Source organism: Achroia grisella, unplaced genomic scaffold (genome assembly GCF_030625045.1).
Source record: "Achroia grisella isolate CSIRO2021 unplaced genomic scaffold, CSIRO_AGI_Agris_v1 utg809, whole genome shotgun sequence".
Classification (NCBI taxonomy): Eukaryota; Metazoa; Arthropoda; class Insecta; order Lepidoptera; family Pyralidae; genus Achroia; species Achroia grisella.
This window is the reverse complement of record NW_026713030.1, coordinates 322,772-346,188: the sequence shown is the minus strand read 5'-3', so window position 1 is coordinate 346,188 and position 23,417 is coordinate 322,772. Positions and strand designations below refer to the sequence as shown.

Genomic DNA, 23,417 nt, shown 5'->3' with positions numbered 1-23,417 from the left:
ATACATAGGGACAGACAGCGACAGTGACTTTGTTTTGTACTATGTAATGATTCATTATTCTTTTGATAGTTAGCAACTGTATAATAATATATTATACTATTGTAAACTACATGTTTTCATCATGTAGACACCCATACAGTCCACCACAAATTTGCATTCGATTCAGTAGTTTAGGAGTCCATCGCGGACAAACAACGTGACACGTTATCTATACATATTAATAAAATTGGAGTGTCTGTTTGTAATATTGAAATAACCGTTTTTTACTGCATGCATATGAATATAAATACGGAACATACACCAAAAAACCACTTATTAAAATTTTTGTCTGTCTGTCTGTCGTTCTGTTTGTTCCGGCTAATCTCTGAAACGGCTGAACAGATATTAACGGGACTTTTTTTGGCAGGTAGCTGATGTAATAATTAGTAACTTAGGCTACGTTTATTTTAGAAACACTATTGTATTTTAGAAAAATGAAGTATAATTCCACGCGGACGAAGTCGCGGGTACAGCTAGTTTTTATATATCAATATATTCGGCTTAGATACCTCTAACTATTATAAAATTATTCCCAGACAGTAAATGGTATAAATAAAATATGGGATTCATTAATAAAAATCACAAGTTCAGACATCAAATTACATTTTAATCTTATTAGATATATCTTCTTTTTGATCTTGCATAGTCAAAGCTTTAGTTTCCTCTGTAAAGAAGAAAAAATATTATTATTACATCAGATGAAGCTTTTGAAGCTAGAATAATTTTTTTTTGGGTTAGATTATTAAATACTCTATGCTATGCTAGGTCAGTATTCCACGCGGATGAAGTCGCGGGCACAGCCTATAAGCTACACGTGAAGCTACATTTGACGACCTCGGTGGTCTATGCTAGGTGGTCGTATTCCACGCACAAATATTTGTATTCATGGATGATTGTTTGTATCGGTCTGGATATTTTCTATGTATAATATGTATGTATTTACGAAAAAAAATATATCTATATATTTGTATCAAGCCCATAACACAAGTCTTACAGCTGTGTAAATTGTCCTGAGATTATTATTATTATTATTATTATTACACGTCTTACAGCTTACTAGCTGTGCTTTGAAATTAATGAAGTCACAGCTTCATTAATTTCCACACAAACTTCCAACTTCTATTTTATTTTACCCCCTTAAGGGTAATTTTTACAAACTTTGAATGTCATATATATTTATATTTAATCAACAGTTTTTACCTTTAAAAATGACGATACTTCCATGAAACCTTTCGTCTCCTCTTTCAATCCACTACAACCTTTTTCATCACTAAAAAGTAGCTTATGTTCTTCCTTAGAATCCAGATTATCTGTGTACTAAATTTCATTTAAATCAGTTCAGTAGTTTTGGCGTTTAAACGTGACAGATAAACAGACAAATACAGTTACTTTCGCATTTAAAATATAATATTATAGTAAGTATTAAGCATTGGTTTTAAAGAGACTGAATAGAATAAGTATTTTTTTATAGTATAGGAACCAACAAGCTTGCGGTTCGCCTGATGGTAAGTGATTACCGCCATGAGCACGCGCAATTTAAGAGAAATTTCAGTGCATTGCTGGCCTTTCAAAAAGAAATGAGTTCTTATTTTGTATTATTGCCAGTGATGACTTACGGAACAGAGACGTGGTCGCTAACTATGGGCCCCATCAATAAGCTCAGAGTCACTCAGAGGGCAATGGAGAGGGCTATGCTCGGAGTTACTCTGCGTGATCGAATCATGAGCACGCCGACATAGCCCGAAGAATTGCGACAAGTGGCAATGGGCAACATAGCTCGTAGGACAGATGGTCGTTGGGGCATTATGGCGACCACGGACCGGAAGACGCAGCGTGGGAAGGCCTCCAGGGTGGACCGACGATCTGGTCAAAAAAAGCAGCGCAGGACCGATCGTCGTGGAGATGAGTCCAACAGTCTTATTTGATGATGATGATGATTATTTTCAATATCGTATCGTTTCACAAACAAAAAATAAGATTCTACATTATGTTTTTTAAGGGATGATACTTTTATCATGATCGGGGTACATTAGCATTATCATGAGGAATGATCGGGGAAAAATGTTGAGGCACTTGATACGATACGACGAACTAATTAACAACATTATAGAAGGAAAAATAGATGGAAACAGAGGAAGGGAAAGACCAAGACACAGCTATATCAAGCAAGTTAAAGAAAAAGTTGGAGTCGTGTCGAATCAACAGCTAAAAGGACTGATGGAAGATCGTGGAAGGTGGCGGGAGCTCCACCGACTAACGGTTTACGCTGGCGGGGAACCAGTGGAGAATGATAAAATGAGCATGAAGTCAGATCACTTAGCCAATCATGACAAATTCACTAGGACTTTCATGATGGTTTCCAGGGTAACCGAGTGGAGGTCAACCTGATATGGTGTATTGCTAGCAATGAGGTTATATAGGGGCCGTCCTCCCTATACAAGACCGAGAGCTGCGCAGTACGAGACGTCTTTGTCTGGTAACCCTTCCTCATTCTGCTAACTTCTTTTCCCAATCCTTCACTGTCCAGGCTATTCGTCTTTGGAACTCCTTGCACTTTCTATCAGATCTGCTCAATCCATTCCATTTAAAAAAAACTAGTCACATCTCACTTTCTCTCCAATTAAAAATCTTTCTGTAATGTTTTGTTTTGTTATACATGTTTTTTTTATTTTATTTATGTATGTGTATTTAGCAGGGATGTTATGGATATGAAATTTCGGATACGGATAGGTTTCAGATATAGGAATAATTATTATATCGGATACGAATACGGATGCGGATATTATATTATTTCGTATCATCCGTTAGTTTCGGATAATTTCGGTTACGGATATTATTATTTAAGGTACAAAAGTAAAATATAAATAGCTAATAAAATGGTTACATAATGTGTCTCAATTTGGCTCCGCCCCTGTCTGATATTATCCGAAACTTTTATTTCGGATTCAGTTACGGTTACGGATATTTTTTATATCGGATATCCGATAGTTTCGGTTACGGTTACGGAGCTCCTTAACATCCCTGGTATTTCTTCTTCTCTTCTTCATATAATATTTAACTCTCTTTTTATAACCAACTACCTTTTCCTTACCCAACACATGTATCTCCCTGCTTGTCTGTAAGAGATCGCTTTGAGCGATAGGGCCACCTCTTGTTCGCATCTTTTTCTTTCTGTCTATTTTGTAATTATTTTTTCTTTTTTAATTTAGTTTTACTATTATTTACACTATTGTCGCATTTTCTCAGCTTTTACTGGTTTTTTTTCCACACTTACGGGCAGCCAAGCAAGTGCAGTGCATTGGCGTGCAAGTGTGTGTTTGTGCATGTGTGTGCACCTATGAGTGTGTGTGTACTTATTGTGTAACTGGTGTTATGTTATTATTATTATTATTACGTTACTGTCGCATTTTCTCAGCTTTTTCACACTTACGGGCCGAAACCAAGTAAGTGTAGTGTATGTGTGCTCGTATGCATATGTGTGTGTGTATGTGTGTGTGTATGGGCCGAAACCAAGTGTATGTGTGTATGTGTGTGTGCGCGTGTATGTATGCGTGAGTGTGTGTGTACTTATTGTGTGCCTGGTGTGACTGGTGTTATATCATTTTCATCGATTTCGATGATATTATTACTATTATTATTATTATTACATGTTACATGTTAGTAAATACTAACCTGAGGTAGCTCTCTGTTTATCTAAATAATTAGGATCATCCCACTTTTGCCGCTCGGTAGTACCAAATATCAGGTAGTACACATTAGTGGCTGAACACAGAACTGCATTTGATAGAAAAATAATACGCCATCGGCTTACATCTGTCTGCAAATAATGAAGAAACCCAATTAAATATCAATCGAACACGTCGGTGGTCTAGTGGTTTCACATCGCTTTACCTCCGATGGTTGCGGCTTCGATTCCTCGCACGGTAAGAAAGACAAGCAATTTATAGTCAATTAATGACATGCAATTAAACAAAAATATACATTTTACTTATATCACACATATTCTATTGTTATTTATTGAATAATCTGTATTATATATTATTTGTAACTAGCTGTACCCGCGACTTCGTCCGCGTGGAATTTAACTTTATCTTTCTAAAATAAAAGTAGCCTAAGTTACTCCTTATTACATCAGCTTCCTGTCAATAAAAGTCCCGTCACAATCGGACCAGCCATTTAAGAGATTAACCGGAAAAACCAGACAAACAAAAATTGTATAATTTTTTTTGTTGTTGTAAGTACCATATTTATAGCTACTCCTTATTACATCAGCTACCCGCTAAAAACAGTCCCGTCAAAATCGGTCCACCCATTTCAGAGATTAACAGGAAAAACCAGACAGAAACAAAATTGTAACAAAAAATATTTTGGTATATTTATACTCACTCATATACATGTAGTAAAAAACGATTATTTCAATATTACAAACAGACACTCCAGTATTATTTTTATGTATAGATGAAGCCTGTATGTGTGTACTAAGATAAAAATAAAAATGATTATGTTATCTATCTATCTACTTAACCAAATACGTTACTTATAAATAGAAGTCCACATTCAATTAAGATATTATATAGAATACAGATAATTAAGTAGTGATATTAATTACAGAATCTTTTCCCGGAGATATATTTAATAGATATATAAGATATATATAGTTAATTAACAAGTAAGGATTACTCACAGAGTCTTTTCCTATAATTGCGCTAGCCGCGAGAGTCATTGACACCGCTATTATGTTGGAAATGAAGTTGGATACCGACATTAATATTCCTGCATTGTTCGGTGACAAATCCAGTTGGTTAATCTGAAAAAAAAAATAGACCATATTCATTAACTGAATTTAACTTTATTTTACTAAAATAAAAGTAGCCCACGTTACTCCTTATTACATCACCTACCTACCAAAAAAGTCCCGTTAAAATCGGTCCAGTCATTTCAGAGATTAGCCGGAACAAACAGACAGACAGACAAAAATGTCTTTATTCATGTAGGTCCTTCCCTATAGGTGATCAAATTCCAACCGTTATTGGATCCATCACCCACATTGCTACCGTGTTTCGCCTCTAAACATCATTAAACTTTACCATCAGATGATACCAGATGGTAAAGTTGATGATGTTTAGAGAATACCAAGCGCAATCCCATTATGAATAATAAAAAAAAAACAATGAATAGAGTTCAGATATAGCACCAACCTACATCACATGACTATTCTGTCGAGTCTGATTGCAGGTAAGGTCGTAACTCTTCCAAAATAAAATGAAAATATCTTTATTCATGTAGATCTATTACAGACTCTTATGACATGTCAAATCTACCGTCAGTTCGGAGTGTTTTCGAACCAAGAGACTCAACTTTTATTCTTTTCAAATGAACTTCCAGTAGATTACACACTAAGTGTTTATGAATTATCTGATGGCAGCAATTATACCAGTATCCTGCAGCTATCAGTCTGACTAACCCTCAAAAATCAAGAATAGACCTTACTATAAATCCAGCTGTAGTGAATCCACCTAACGTCATTGCGCCAATGAGAGTTATGACAGCAAACATCCTATATTCCTTCCCCAGGAATGATAATATCACCAGACCAGAAGACACTCCGAATAAACCTGAAAAAAAATTAGTTTCCTTACTGGGAGAGAAAGAAGTAAGCCGATAACGAATTAGAAATATTACATACATTTACTCTCCCGACAGTTTATATCTATTACTAGTTATAATAGGCTAAAACGAGACGAGAGTATGTTGGTAAAAGATGGAGGAGATCTTCACACAAAGAGGGGTCCATATCCACAAATAGTATAATTGTAATACTAACAAGTAGATCATAAGAAATAAATATATTAACTTTTTTTTTATTTGTACAAAGTTCTGGATGGATATAGAAATAAATGACTTTATTATTATTATTATTATTCTGTTTTTCACAGCTTAAGCTGGTGATTAGTACCATGGACGGGACTTGCCAAGTCTCTCGTTACTTTATTTTGCTTGATATTTATTCTGTGGTTAAATACCACAGAATAAATACCAAGGAGAGGAGATGGAAATCCGTCCCTTCCTAAAGGAAGCGACGGACTGTTGCACTATTATTATTATTATTATTATTCTCTCTATCATCTCAGTCTCTCTCTTATTATTATTTTTTTTTTCCAAAAATTCTCATCGCCCCTCTTAAGGAGAGGAGATGGAAACATACCCCCGGCAGAAATACAGTCGGCCGGGGTTCAGGGCCCCAGGGAGAGAAACCGGCGTACAATGCGGGCAGAATCTAACAGCACCGCTTTTTGCATCTTTCCCGGGAGTGAGCCGCCTCGGAATCCCAACCGTCTGAGATGTTGTTCCAGACTGGTTAGGATAAGACCGTTCACCTACATACATAACGATTGGAATGATTTCGATGGACATCACCCCCCACTTTTCGGTCACCTCGTGAGCCAGGTCGAGATATTTTCTCTTTTTCTCAGTTTCGGCTCTCACGAGGTTCTCGTCATGCGGTATGGTGATGTCCACCAAAAACACCCTCGAGAGTGCCCGATCCATCACCACGATATCAGGTTTGTTCGCAAAAACGGTCCTGTCCGTGATGATGGATCGATCCCAGTAGAGCCTGACGCTGTCGCTTTCGAGGACCGGATGGGGCTCGTACTTATAGTACGGCAACCTGTCATTCGCGAGGCCGTACTTCAGAGCAAGTGTTATTATTATACTAGTCCATACAATAAGAATGAATTCTAAAATATTTGAAATAGAAAAGTCTGCAATTCAGTCATTTATACGCCTTAACGCCTTAAAATCTGTTGCCTAGTTTAAATGATCTACGCGAATATCCAGCGAAAGCGACTTCATTTCATACTATCTAAAGATAGAGTTGTCAGAGATACCGCTGGACGATCATCGACTGACATTCAATCTCGTAACTCCGGCAAAAGGCGGTTCGGGGTACCTTGAAATTTTTAGTGAGTAAGAGTCTCACAGTATCCTGCCTCCCCCGGGCGGGTGGGTCTCCATGAGGGATTACCTCAACGTTAAAAAAAAGGGTAGTCAGAGACAGTGTCAACTACCAATATTAAGGTTAACACAACACTTGATTAGTAGTAAGATACGATGGGACTGGCATTATCATATTATTATAAAAGTCCCTAAACAAATGTAAGAATAAAAAAAAACACTTGACATACCAGATATCGCTTGGTACATTTATAACAAACGTAATTGAATAACAGAGGAAATTTAAACAAATTAAAATCATACTGCCTTACCAATAGAATTGAAAGTCTTTCTACACACGTTTCTAGATAAAATATTTCTATTACAAAGTTTCTCTGATACAATCGCAGCGATCAAACTTGCAGCCCACATGCCCGCGTACGGTAGTGCAGACAAAAATGAACTCTGTATAAAAGCGAAATAAGGACATTTAATGAATGTACATACAATAGAACAAAGAACCATAGAGTAGTAGTAAAATGATGAAATATTTTGTTTAATATTTAATCTTATCATTCTGACTAAATATTTTGTTGTTTTGTTATGTGTATTACAGTTTCTCATAAATTACGAGGATGACGCTCTCAGCTTATCAAATAAATACAAATTAACATAATCTTTGTATGTATCTATAACAGTGTAGGTGAACCTTTATGCATCAACGTGCCATTTTTTCCAAAAAATATTTAATTAGGTCATTGACGTGCCATCAAATAATTTTGACTTTCTGATTATTTAGAAAATAATAATAATAAATACTATCAAAACTCTCTATGAAATAAAGTAAACAAAAGAGGTACATTTTGGATTGTTTTCATTACACGCATAAATTAAATTACTGTAAAATTAGTGTGACTTCTGTCGCTGCAGGTTAGATGACAAATAATTTATGTCAGGCTTGTACGATGTTACTTTTAGCAAAATTCATGCTGAACTGGATTCATCTGTCAAACGGTTTCTAACCGAGTTTTTAATGTTATTCATTTCTGAAAATAATGACTCGCAGGTATAGGTAGGTGGAAATATTGTTAAAATAGCATGAGCCAGCTTCTTCAAACAGTTTTATGATCGACGACGTGCTGAAAATATTGTGTCGCGTGCCATTTGTTCGCCTACCCTGATCTATAACATACATGTTAATTTTTTTTATGGTTGATAATGGAATGGTGCGCTCGTCTACGCTAATGGTTTACGCTGGCAGGACACCAGCGGTCACCAGCGGTCGTCCGCTGGTGTCCTGAAGAGATGAATAAGATGAGCATGAAGTCAGGTCAGTTAACTCCTCGTGAGAAATTCACGAAGAATTTCTCCGGGAATGATTTCCAGGGGTTACCGCATGGAGGTAAACCTCATATGTTTACCAAGTCGACTCCATATTTTGTACAGACAACATTGACATTTTTTTGTTTTTCTTACTAACATAGATACAAAAACCAATCAAACTCTAATAAGATTACTCTATAGCAACACAGATTATAAATTGTACCTTATTAATATTATAAACGCGAAAGTTTGTGAGTATGGATGTTTGTTACTCACGCAAAAACTGCTGAACAGATTTTAATGACACTTTACAGTAATATAGCTTATACATTAAAATAACATAGTGGCTATAAATTTCGCGCGGGTAAAACCGCGACCACAGCTTGTATTTGGTAATTTCAAAATCATTCATCGCATCATTTCAAGTGATATGAAAAATAATAATAATCTCAGGACAATTCACACAGCGCCATCTACACCCAAGTTAAGCTAGCTATAGCTAGTGTTATGGGTACTAGACAACTGATACATATACATAGATATTTTTCGTAAATAAAATACTGTAATTTTTCATAACTTTCGATAGCCTCAGTGGTTAAGTGGTTTAACATACTGCATTATTTCTAATGGTCGCGGGTTCGATTCCTCACGGGGTACAAACATTTTTATTTATGAGTATGATTATTATCATCGGTCTGTGTTTTCTATACATGTATATTATGTATGTATTTACAATAAAAATCTAAGTATTTACTTATATAAGTTTTCTAGTAACCCATACATATTTTACATAAAAAACATCCGATAGAAACAATCATACTCATAAATACAAAAGTTTGTGCCGTGCGAGGAATCGAACCCACGATTATCGGACCTAGACCGCTAGACCGCCGAGGACGTCAACCACAAATAACAAATAATGATCAAAAATAGGACTTACATTTTTCAAAGATATGCCCAGAGCACTTTCCATATACATGGGCATGTCTACAAAGATAATCATAAAAGCGGACGCAAAACCGAGATGTGGTAACAAAGTGGCCAACAGTGGGCCTGATGTTAATATCATCCTCCACGGAATCCGCACATTGCTCTGAAAAAAAAATGATAATTTGAAATGCAGTCTTTTTTTTATAACACAGGTGACAAACGAGCATGCGGCTCACCTGATGGTAAGCGATTACCGCCGCCCATGAGCACCCGCAACACCAGGGGAATTGCAAGTACGCTGTCGGCCTTTTAAAAAGGAATAAGCTCTTTTCTTGAAGGTTTCAATATCGTATCGGTTCAGAAATATAATAATCTTAGGACAATTCACACAGCGCCATCTAGACCCAAATTAAGCTAACTAAAGCTTGTGTACTAGACAACTGATACAAATACTTAGATTGTGTTATGGGCTATATAAATTCATCAACACACAAGTATTACAGTACAATACCAATGCACTCACCAAGGAATAAAACGTATGAATACATATATACATAGATATTTTTTTAAAAATAATGTATAAAAAATAAAAACAGCATACATAATATCAATAATAGAAATATACTAATACTAGACCGATATAAGCAATCATACATTTAAATATGTCATGAAAAATTATATATAACAAATGTTTGTGCATGATCAGCATTTAAGGTTCTACACAGGGGCAGGGCAAATAAATTGTAGTTACGATTACGCTTTCCAAGTTCTGGGATTATATATAGAAAGCACCCAGACCGATACAAATAATCCTACTCATGAATATAAATGTTTGTGCCGTGCGAGGAATCGAACCCGCGACCATCGGTCGTAAAGCGGTGTGCTAGACCGCTAGACCACCGAGGTCGTCTGCTGTGGTTGTGGTCTTCATATATCATATAATTGTCATTATCTGCTTGTGGGATTAAGTCTGTTTGGGTTACGAGCACTGATTACACTATTTGCTTTTGCAATAGCATATGCTGGTGGTCAAATTTGTGAGAATAGTCACAAATTTGAATTTAGAAATGAATCTTTATTATTGTAAACATGTATAACATTAATTTGAAAAGAATACGAGCTGAGTTTCTTGTCAGTTCTTCTCATCTCGAAATCATTCCGAACTGACGATAGATTTGACATATCGTAAGAGTCTGTAATAGACCTACATGAGTAAAGATATTTTGAATATGTATTTGAATGTGAATCGCTTTTGCTTATTTTTTACGCTTTAGCGTATACCTCACTTACGGGCTGAAACCAATGAAGTGCAGTGTGTGTGTGTGTGTGTGAATGTGCATTTGTACAACAAGCACTAATTTATTAGGGTCAAATATAAATATACAATACGATTAAATCAGTCTAGTGATAAGAGCAGACCAGTCCCTACAAGCAGCACTCGTTCACGAGTATGACGGATGAGCCAGCCGTCACTGCGCTCGACCATATTTTAGGGAGGCCAATGACCCGGGCTTTATAATTTATCTAGCTACCCACCCTGGCTACGGTGTACATGTATTATATATATATATATATATATATATATATATATATATATATATATATATATATATATATATATATATATATATATATAAATCTACCTCTTGAATCACTCTATATATTAAAAAAACAGCTTCTAAATCCGTTGCGTAGTTTTAAAGATTTAAGTATATATAGGGTCGGACAGACAGTGACAGCGACTTTTTTTTATACTATGTAATGATGATTACTCAGTGTTATGCACCTGAGTTATGTATGTATATTATTATTATTTTATATTTATATGTGTGAAGGTATCTGCGGAATACCAGCGTCGTAGCACCCATTGCTAAGAGGAGACCAATATATAATTTAAAATATAAAAATTATTTTTGTTATTCTTATGTTTACTAAAGAAACTTATTTTCTTTCTTTCTTTTTTCTTTCTTTATCTACCCTCTGCTCTTCAGTTTCCCGTGATCATGGCAGTTGAAACCCTGCCGAAATATCGGGAACTCAGTACAAATAAAACGTGGTAAGATCCCGTGATTTACTAATATACTCGATTGGGGGTATTGTGATCCCATTGCTAGCAATGTACCATGTTAGGTCGACCTCCACGCGGTTGACCCTGTAAACCATCGTGATAAATTCTCGGTGAATTTGTAGCTTTGCTAACTGACCTGACCTCATGCTCATCTTATCATCCTCCACTGGTGCCTCGCCAGCGTAGACCGTTAGCGCAATCGGTTGCACCATTCCATTATCATAAAAAAAATATCGGGTACTCAATAAAAGTAACACGTGGTAAGATTCCGTGATTTTTTTTATTTTTTTTATTGGGTTGTTTGGGCTTTTGTCAGATGTTTGTAGCACCTGTAGCACTGCGACCTACACAGATCTATTGTGCTCGCCTTTTTCAAAGTTCGCTACCTAGACCCGTCAGGGACAAGGATTGAAGGATATTCTTAGGAGCGATGGTTTTTGTCTCCTCGGGAAAGAGTGTAAACTTTCCAAAGGAGATATTTCGTTTATGCATGAGTGGGCTACAACCACATAGGATGTGAAGCGGCGTTTCCTCTTCAGTTTGGCAGAATCTGCAGATACTTGTCGTGCATAGGCCTAGTTTAGCCATATGCTTGTTTAATTTGCAGTGTCCTGTGAGGGCCCTAGTCATCATGCATATGTTGTTACTATCCCGTGATTTACTGATATACTTGATTATAGTTTTAGTATGTACATATATGCTTTCATGCTTACTAAAATGTCTGTCTAAGTTGGCGGTTCAATGGACCGCGTTATTGAGGTCTCTGAAACAGTGTTGGACAGAGATCGCTGGTTAATCCATCATACTCATGAACGGACGCTGCTTATATTATACAAGCTGTACCCACGACTTGGTCCGCATAGAAACTAGCTTTATTTTTCTAAAATAAAAGTAGCCCAAGTTACTCCTTGTTACATCAGCTACCTGCCAATAAAAGTCCCGTCAAAATCGGTCCCGCCATTTTAGAGATTAGCCGGAACAAATAGACAGACATACAAAAATTGTAAAAAAAAATATTTTGGTGTATGTACCGTACCGTGTATTTATATTCATATGCATGTAGTAAAAAACGGTTATTTCAATATTACAAACAGACACTCCAATTTTATTTATATGTATAGATGTGGTCTATATATCGACATTCTGTGGCCACTTTGACTGATTTCTTTTGATTCTTTTTGGTTGGTGATAGAACGGTGAATATTTAGGGTTGTATATATTTTTTAATGCCACATTATAAAAAAATAAAAAATTTGTCCAACAATAAAGATATTAGTGATAGACCACCCTATCTATCACTTAGGTGTATGAAAAATAGATAATAGCCGATTTTCAGACCTACTGAATATGCATATAAAATGTCATAAAAATCGGCCAAGCCGTTTCGGAGGGGGATGCTAACTAACATTGTGACACGAGAATTTTATATATAAAATACTTGATGTATATAAACAAAACTTATTTATATACTTAAGCTTATATATTTACACTTATAATTAGGAAAAAACCATGGGTTCTTATTACGTTTTATTTATTTTTTTATTGAGTACCCGATATTTCAGACGTGTTGCAACCACCATGATCATGGGTAAACTGAAGAGCAGCGAGTAGATGGCAAATAAAAATTATGGGCAAGCATATTCCTATATCTTAAAACCTTAAAATTTCTATTGAAACTTACAATAAACCTAAAGGTAACTAGCTTTTGCCCGCGGCTACGCTCGCGTTATTTTATCCCCTTAGGGGTGGAATTTATCAAAATACTTTCTTAGGGGAAGCCTACATCATAGTAGATTTATGCATGCAAAGTCTCAGCCCGATCGGTTTAAAATTGACAAATGTTCATACAAACTTTCATCCCCTATTTTATCCTCTTGGGGGTAGAATTAATCAAAATCCTTTCTTTCTTATCTTTCTTAGCGGATGCCTACGTCATAACATCTACCTGCATGCCAAATTTCAGCCAGATCCGTCAAGTGGTTTGGGCTGTGCGTTGATAGATCACTATGTCAGTCACCTTTGAGTTATATATATATAGATATCGTGAAATTTAATAAAGTATATAATTTATTTACCCCTGGTTTCTGTACATTAAGTCGAGATTCAATATACATTCTCTCTTCTTTTGAGATAAATTTATGTTCTTTAGGAGAGCTGGCTGTGCAGAAGTACCATAATATTGCAGTAGCAAATAAGAGTCCAGACATAGAGTAAAATATAGCCTTCCATCCCATTGCAGTTTCTGCCAGTAAACCAGATAATGGCATTGATAGAATTGTACCAATTTGAACACCTGAAATACAAAAAAAAATTATATTAGTCAATATCTCTATGCGCTAGATTTTTTAAAAAATATATAACTACTTGCTTTTGCCCAAGGCTTCTTTAGAATTAATCAAAATCCTTTCTTAGAGGCTTCCCTCCTGCATTAATTTATCCGTCCAGTGGTTTGGGCTTAGGGATCACTATGTCAGCAATTTATTAAATATATATATTTCTTAACAGGATACCTACGTCATAGAACTTTATATCATGCATCAGAGTCTCAGTCAAAGTTTCCATGTCATACAAACTTTCATCCCTATTTTATCCCCTTAGATAGATAGAGACAGAATTAATCAAAATCCTTTATTTAGCGGATTCCTACATCATATATATATCTACCTGCACAAAACGGGAACAACATTTCAGCCCGATGCATCCAGTGGTTTGGGCTGTGCGTTGATAGATCACTATGTCAGTCACCTTTGAGTTATATATATATACTCTAGCTTTTGACTGCGAACAGAGATGAATGGAAGAGAAAAAATTTATCGACCACAAATTGGGGGAAGAAGCAGATGATGAATTTATCAAAATCCTTTCTATAATTTCATTTTCTTGCAATGCCTACGTCATAAGAATACAAAATCAAATAATTATGCGAACAATATTATATAACTATCATTTTTAGAGCAAAATTGTCTCAGTGCACGACGATCGGTTTAATATATTCACATTGTTCTATTATTTTCATACAATATATGTCTTTCATCCCCTATTTTATCCCCTAAAATTAGAATTAATCAAAATCCTTTCTTAGGGGATGCATACGTCATAACATCTACCTGCATGTCAAATTTCAGCCCGATCCGTCCAGTGGTTTGGGCTCTGCGTTGATAGATCACTATGTCAGTCACCTATGAGTTATATTTATATATATATATTTACATTTTAACAGAGATAACCGTTTTTTGGATTTATATATACATAATTATTTGTTCTGTCATTCAGAACTTTTGAAAAATATCATGCCCATCAGACGTCCTGCCGTAAAAAGTAGTAGGTGGTACTACTTTTTGTCACCTATTATTATTATTATTATGTCTAAACATTTTATCTCAAACTATCTTTAAACTAATTAATTAGATAGATAGAGACAGAATTTCATCACAATTGTCCAGCCGTTTATTTATGTGACAATCTTATTTACAGAAGAATTATATATATATCTTATGTACACAGAACAAAACGGGAACAACAATTCAAAATTAAGAAATTCTATCTGTATGCGAAGATAGACAAGGGTTGTTGCACCACAACGGGCGGGTGCAACGTAAGAAGCAAGTCCAGAAAATAAGAGAAGTATGTATGAGGCGTGGTAGTTGGAATGTAGGTTCGATGACTGGAAGAGGAAGAGATCTAGCGGAGGTAGAAAGGGAGTAAATAACGGGATGACTGCGAACAGAGATGAATGGAAGAGAAAAACATATTACGACGACCACAAATAAATGGGATAAGGAAGAAGCAGATGATGATGATATGTGTATGCGTAAAAAATCATATAACTTTCTATTAATTTCATTTTCTTGCACAAAGCTACTAAGAAAACGTAAATAAGAATACAAAATCAAATAATTCTATTAGTATTCGAACAATATTATATAACTATCATTTTTAGAGCAAAATTGACGATTTTCATAAATACCACTATAGAACTAAGAAAAAAATAATATTAACGCGCATACTGACCTCCATATACGATTGATAATATATATAATACCAGAAATGAGTACAACAAAATTTTTGAAAACATCTTTTTTCTGGCACATCCTTCCTGTGACGAGACTGCTTTCCGAATGAGCGGTAGATTAAAAAAAAAGGGATGACTATTCAAAAGTGCTTCAATGTAAGTTTCTTTGAATATGTTTTTCTAATCGATTCATTTTAATGTCTGATCTGAAGAGGCAGGCTTATGTGTGAAATGCTTACCCATGGTTTCAAACTATCGAGACATGAAAACCAAAAAATAATAGTTTTGGCCATCCACCCTGTTATAATTTATTTATTTATTTATTTATTTATTTATTTATTTATTTACTTACACAACTATTATTACAGGCCTAAGCAGAGCATATGTTATAGGTACTAGATATCTTATCTAATTCTATATTATACATATTTATTAACATAACATAACATTGACGACCTTGGAATGGTATGCTAAACTGCTAGACCAGCACGCCGCCTTTAAATAACTTAGTCCAATGGTCACGGATAAATATTTAAATTTAATTGTATCGTCATTCACAATATTAAACGACACGGCACAAACATTTGTATTTTTTCACTTTGGCGACCTCGTATGATTGTTTGTATCGGTCTGGGTATTTTCTATGTATGATATGTATGTATTTACGAAAATTTAGAAAAAAAAATTATCTATGTACTTGTATCAGTTATCTAGTACCCGTAACACAAGCTTTAGATAGCTTAACTTGGGACTAGATGGCGCTGTGTGAATTGTCCTCGGATTATTAGATAATTATTATTATTCTATGTATAGGATGATTTACATTTTTTAGACTAGGTAAATATCATTGTTTTATGCATGGGTGTACATGTATTATATATATAAACCTTCCTCTAAAATCACTCTATCTGTTAAAAAAACTGCTTCAAAATTCGTTGCGTAGTTTTAAAGATTTAACCATAGGGACGGACAGACAGCGACAGCAACTTTATTTTATATTATGTAACGATATTTTATATCGCAGTATACATTTTAGACCATTCATATTATAATCTAGATTCATAAATGTTCTGTTTACTGTCCGCACTTAAACTATGTACTATACCAAAAGGTCGTAGTTTCGATTTTGTCTCAATTTATATTTCTAACTGTAGACCATAACTCTGGAATAACATTATTTATTGTATGAAAATATCTTACCACTGCAGCTAATGTTGGAATGAGCAAAGACAAAACACCATTTGATATCAATGACACTAACAAAATAAGCTTGCCACCGAATTTTTTTGCTAATATACCGGCCGGTACTTGGAGGATCGTGTAACCCCAAAAGAATGATGACAATATGATATTCTTTGTTCTTGGATCCCAATCGTAAACCTGAAAAATAACCGAATGCTAATAAGATATCTCAGGTAGGCATAGTTATAGATAGTTAGTATATACTATTGCAAAATCAAAAAGTCTAATCAAACAAGACTTTTTGATTTTGCAATAGATACTACTACTATGCTGGTCACTATATTCTCCCAAATTTGAATTAACAATGAATCTTTATTATTGTAAGCATGTATAACATTTTTTGAAAAGAATACGAGCTGAGTTTCCTTTCAGTTTTTTGCAACTGAAGTAGCTATACGAACTGGACGGATAGTGATTGATAATATGAAGTATATGAGAGAGGCCTCAAGATCCTATGCTAACAAAAGATGTTGAGTTTTTTCAAATAAACTTAAATTTCAAACAACCAATATTTGAATAGAGTTCCTATTTAGAAAAGAAAAGGTAACAAAGTAACCTGCCATATTTATAATATCAGCATGGTAAAAGAACTTAGTATTCCATAGAGTCAGGTCCATCGTGTGGCAGAGAAAGAAACTCCTAGCAGTTTCTGGAACTTATGACCTGGGTGTAGTTTTAAGAGTCCCCTCACCGTCTCCACAGAAACACGAGTGTGTTTCTATCTCCAAGTCAAACTAGTGGGATCTTGGTAGTGTAGTGTTGAACTTACTGGTGGTAGGATCTGTAGTTCTAGATATGTCAATTTCTTTTAAAGATTACAGAGTAACATCATAAAAAGTAAAGGTAGATCATTATTGTCATAAATGTCAGGTTATTATATTAGGGAGTTCACGGTTATTGATAAAACTGAACAGTAGTCTGGTCCCTCTTATTGTTTTTACCAATAACTGCATTCCTTTCTGTTCAAAACTTAAAGATCTCGGGTTGACCATTGATAGTATTTTTAGCTGGGCGCATCATGTTAATGACGTCAGTAAAAACATTGAGAAATCTGTATCGGCTCAAAAACTTTCTTTCGAGTAAAATCTTGCTTATTCAATTGCTGGTGCTGCCGATCCTTGATTATGCTGATGTGTGCTGCTCAGACATGAATGAAGACCTCTTGAACAAATTGTTTGCTCAATAATGCTATACATTTCATTTTTGGACTTCGTAAATATGACCACATCTCTTCTTACCATTATCAGTTTAAATGGCATCAAAATTCTCCGCAATATCTTAAATCTAAATTTCTGTTAACCTTCGTCCTTGTAGGACCTTACTTCTTCACATTCCAGACTATCACACAAACTTCATTTCTTGCTCATTCGCCATTCAGGCAATTAAACACGAGAATGCTCTGCCCCTTGACATTAAATATATTAAAAATAAATCTCAGTTCAAAGCTAAATTACGGGTTCATTTTCTACGCAATGTGCAATCATAATTAAATTTCTAATTCTCCTTGTTTATCTCTTTCTTTTCCGCTCTATTTAACTTATCATCTGCCTCATACATGGGTAATTTTCCTGTATCTAAATATGTAATCCAAGTATGTATATGTGTATATATATATTATATTTATTTGTGTGTCGTATGTAAATATGTATGTCTAATAATATGTATTATTGTAAACTTATTACGTAAGTGTTTGTAAACTATAATGCGCCGCTAACTAACTTCTCACTTTTCCTTAAGGTTGACTGGTAGAAAATGTCTTTAGGTGTTAAGTTTGCCATATGTACATTTATATATTGTATTTGTGCATTAAAGTTATATAAGCATAAATAATTTATTTATTTATTTAAAATAAATAAATTATTTATACTACATAATCAAACTTTGATACTTACGACAGCACTTGTATCATTCTTCCGTTTCGCATCACACATGGCAAGCACCGCCACTGCCATGCTACTCCTTACCATAAATAATACCATAATGCATACCCCCATGCACAGCATTTGAACATGTCGAAAGCCATATCCATAGTCTGTAAAATTTATTAAGATGAACTAACTTTACTAACTTAAAAAACTATTTGGCTTTTTTCGGACAACTCTAATGCTGTTGGCCGCAGCTGGACTTTACAACTTCACAGGATGATAGAGGGGCGATAGCACACCAAACTCGCGGAAGGACTTATGGAGCGGCTGATACGACTTTAGTCTGAGGGCACCGCTAGCAGTTCGAACCTCGGCTCATGCCATCGTAATGCCCTTTTTACGCATAATTATAATCAGGGCAATTCAGAAAGCACCATCTAGTTCCAAGCTAAGCAGAGCTTGTGTTATGGGTACTAAACAATTGATATAAATACTCAAATATGTTTGTAATTACATACATGTACGACTGTGAATGTAATGTATGGTATATCTAAATATATAAAATTTTCACGTCTCATTGCAAAATAACTCCTTCGAGTGGCTTGATATTTAATGCTGATAAAATTTTCTGTATATATTTAGTGTGAGAATAGGACGTAAAACCGATTCTCATGAAATTTAGATTTTTATACTCTTAAATGATAAGGTTGGTCCACACAAATATTTATTTTGTATTTTAAAGCCAAAACTTTCGTTTATATTTTTTTATTTCTTAAAATATATATTCCATCCAAAATTTTAATCTTCTACCATCAACTCGTATTTTTACGTAACAAAACAAAACGTTTGCTGACTCGGTTGATTCTATATAGAAAATACCTCGTAGCAGTTTTACTACGCAATATTTTCATGCTCCTATAGTAATTAGCACTTAATTTATATATATTATTACTTTTTAATAACTCCTCCTCAGTATGATCAACTTGTTTTTCAGCCTTTTCACTAGTCATCTTGGAATATCAATTTAAATTTTCTTAAATACAATTAAAATCACTAATGCACGCCATGAATTTGAAACTCTCATTAAAAATTCTCATTAACGAAATTCACTTGTTGTATATATTGTAGCACTACGATGATTGTCTTTGGTTATATAAAATAAAATAATACTAGTCAGAGTACTTGTCTATAATTATCAAATTATATATGTGACTATTGAGATTCGCAATGTTTGAAGAATACTGATAAATATTTTACACGTCAATTCAGTAGTTACAAGATCTATCGTAGATTATACACAGGCTGTATTTTTATATAATACTAGCTGACCCGCGCCACTTCGTCTACGTTTCATTTTCCCACCTTTGCAATATATTTCATTGCAGCTCCGCTCCTATGGTCGTAGCGTAATGTTATATACTTTAAAGCTTACCTCGAGAAATGGATTGTCCGACACAAAAAGAATGTTTCAATTCGAACTAGTAGTTCCTGAAATTAGCGCGTTCAAACAAACTAACTCTTCAGGTTTTTAATATTAGTATAGAAAATAATAATGTTACTTATTGGAATAGAAAAATATATTTTACAATTTTATTTTATAGTGTACCGATAATAGCTACATTAATAATACTGTGTCGAGGCTGTCAACGCCAACCTTCTTAAGACAAAGGCGTTAGCGTTCCAACAGATCATAACAATCCTTACTATCCTATCTCGCTTTCTCGCAAAAACTACTGAACCGTTTTAAATAAACTAAGATATTACCATCGCACTATTGCAAGACTATATGATTGAGTTGGACAAAGTATACTAGTAGATTGTAACATAAATCTAGGTCTATATTTATGATGAATGATGATGAAGTTTTGAGACAATTACAATTTAGCCCAGTTAAGTTACAAGTATGTGCACTTAATGGAAAATGAAGGAGCTGGTTGAGATAATAGTCTTGTAGCGAATGTCATGTAACTAGTTTTTTCTCGATATAGTGTTAGTAAATTATCCAACAACAAATTATATCACAATCGAAATGCGGATTCTGCACAATTCTGCATTTCAGTCTAATCTTTACTGTAAACGATTAACGCTGTATCATCTGCATGAGTAACTATTTTTAAATTTAGTAGTGGTAACTTACAGAGGTCATTTATGTATATCAGGAATAAGGTAGGCCCAAGAATGCTACCCTGCGGAACTCCATAACGTAGAAAATCCTCTTTACTAATATAATTATCAATCTTGATAAGTTGGGAGCGTTTCTATAGGTAACTTGAAGAAATATTGAGTGAGAGGCCACGGATACCAATACGTTCCAATTTGAGAATTATAAATGTAATGGAGACAGTATCAAACGCTTTAGATAGATCAAGAAATGTAGCAATAGTTTTGAGTTTATTATTTATATTATTAGTTATTACACCAGTTTATATTATACCAGTTAAATAATATAAGATAGCATCCTCCGTATTTTTTGCAGACCTAAAACCAGACTGATTACTAGCAATAATATTCTGTTTGATTAAATTAGGAGTCTAGAATTTTATATTTTCTCAAAATTTTATTATGGGATTGTCAGACCAAAGACAGGTCTGTACTTATTTACACTACTTCTATCTCAATTTTTGTATACGGGATGTACAAGTGCTTTTATAAATACTGAAGGTAATACTCCAGCAGCTATACATATATTAAAAACATGACACATAATAGAATCAAGACATGTTTAGCAGCTTTAATCATACTCGTAGATAACTTTCTAGTTTTTTGTTTTGTTGTTTTTTGAAGTCTGCGATCATAGCCTTCATTTCCAAAATAAAAGACAAGAGTAGATAAGTCACTATCTTGATCAGATCTTGATTCAGAACATTAACGTTTGGAATGAAGTATTTTGTTTGATAACTTACAATCAGTGCTGGTGATGTATCTATTATGTGTGGTTCAGAAGAACTGTGCAGAAGAAGAGGACCATTGGACATGGCAGTTGTGGTAGGAGAAGGTGGCGAAAGATTTATGGGCATATTAATTTTTTGTTATCAATCGACTGAGTCCAGGAACACAAAATTTATAAAAAAAACCCTACTTATAGTTAATACTCACTAAATCGCTAACGCGCCATCTAGTCCCAATCAAGTAGAGCTTGTTTTATAGGTACTAAAAAGCTGATACAAATAATTAAGCACATTTTGTTATATGCATAATACACATAGAAAACACCTAGATAGACACAAACAATCATACTCATGAATACATATGAAGTGAATTTCAATATATAGATATGAATTTACAAAAAAATGTGTATTTAAATGAATTGTAACTTGGTATGCGTGAACATTAACTCAAAAGGAAAGACAAATTAGAACCTTTTGTAATGTAGTATTGGAGAAGGAAACAGAGTGAAAGATAAAACAAATATTGAGTGCTATTGAAAATAGACGAGAGGATCCTTGATAGGGAAGGATGAATTTAGAAATATTATTAATTTAAGAGAAAAATAGAATTAAAGAGGGTAGAGAAAGGTCAAGTCAGTTATGAACAAAGTTGAAGTCATGTCGAAATGTTAAAAAGAATGATGGAAGATCGTGAGAAGTGGTAAAAACTCCACCGACTAGACCGTGGCTCTTAATGTATTTAAATATTTCGTAGTTGTCTAACATCCATAATAAAAACTCTATTTTAGGGTTATTATTATCGTTATATAGTATTAAATGAAATACCTTCCGCTGTTCGCTTAGATCTTTTAAACTACGCAACGGATTTTAATGCAGTAGTTAGCAATAGATACAGTGATTCTAGAGGAAGATTTATTAATATGTTTAATGTTACAACCGTGCGAAGCCGGGGCGGGTAAGTAGTGATAAATGATATGTACATTTATTATCTATTATAAGAAATAATTACTACCTGTATATACATTACGTAAATTACCAAATTTTATCTTTACAATAGGTGTTATAAAAATTAATTATAATATAATCTTTGATACACTTCAAATATAAGATGCTTATGAGAGTGGTAAAATTTTATATTATGCAACTGTACATGATATTACAAATTCTTATGAATCGTTAAAATGAAACGAGCTCGTTTAACAAAAGTAACAAAGTCACGTACTCTTATAGCTTTTTAAATTTCTTTAGGCGAATAATCTCAGCAAGTTTCCGACTGTTTCGGAGTATTTCTTTTATATTTTGCAAACCATTCTTCATGTATAATTAATGTAAGTACATATATGCGTATAAATAATATAGATCATCGTGTACAACTGACACAGTACCATCTAGTCTCAAATTAAGATGATTTTGTACTAACCGACATATATATAAACTTAAATACGTTATTAATACATGTTTTTTATGTAATTGGTAAACAAACTGACGGTAAGTACTGTCACTTTTATACATAACTACACAGTACCACAGGCAAACAGATCTTCTGATCGATACCCCGTCTAAATCAACGGTGAACGAATTTATGATGACCTCAACACATGTTCGAACCCGTAGCGGTGTCCTCAAACTAAAGTCGTATCTGTCAGGTAGGAGTTAGCCTTCAGCCGCTCCGTAAGTCTTTCCTTGGGTATGGTGTGCCATCTACACTCGCCCCCTATAGGTGAAGCTGTAAAGGCTGCGGCCAACAGCATTAGAGTAGTTCGAAAAACAATTTTAATGAAACTTTATTTTATTTTATTTTTTATAACTAATAATATAGCTTATACATCAGAACACCTAGATTATAAATTTCATGCGGATAAAACCGTGGGCACAGCTAGTAATTTATAAAATAAATAATTACAATTGTGGGTCATAATATGTAAAACACATTAATTCAATAAATTAATCTTTATTTTATAAATTTAATTATTATTCATTATTGTATATAAAATTGCAAAATATTGCTAAACTTAAAATATAACACTTATATGTAATAAATTATATTTACGACAACTCTGTTTGCAATCGAAATATATTCTAATAATAATAATGTATCAACAGATCAGATTTCT

At 34.2% G+C, this 23,417-nt stretch overlaps 1 protein-coding gene across 1 annotated transcript; it reads right to left on the bottom strand.

The window, feature by feature from the left end:
• Positions 1-638: 638 nt before the first annotated feature.
• On the bottom strand, positions 639-19,425 carry LOC131851909 (putative inorganic phosphate cotransporter). The gene is made up of 11 exons (XM_059202462.1): positions 19,368-19,425; positions 18,443-18,582; positions 16,509-16,688; positions 15,548-15,560; positions 13,372-13,589; positions 9,239-9,391; positions 7,308-7,440; positions 5,530-5,654; positions 4,724-4,846; positions 3,712-3,856; positions 639-703 (listed from the first exon to the last, which is right to left on the bottom strand). Exons 1-11 carry the CDS (start codon positions 19,423-19,425, stop codon positions 639-641), a joined length of 1,353 nt encoding a protein of 450 aa, XP_059058445.1.
• Between the last annotated feature and the right edge of the window lie 3,992 nt (positions 19,426-23,417).

Excerpts from the sequence above, each read along its gene's own strand:
- LOC131851909 (XM_059202462.1), bottom strand. The coding sequence starts at position 19,425 with ATGACTAGTGAAAAGGCTGAAAAACAAGTTGATCATACTGAGGAGGAG. Across the intron at positions 18,583-19,367 it reads TGAGGAGGAGTTATTAAAAA|ACTATGGATATGGCTTTCGA; the intron begins GTAATAATATAT and ends TAAATTTTACAG. Across the intron at positions 9,392-13,371 it reads TTAATGTACAGAAACCAGGG|AGCAATGTGCGGATTCCGTG; the intron begins GTAAATAAATTA and ends TTTTTTTTTCAG.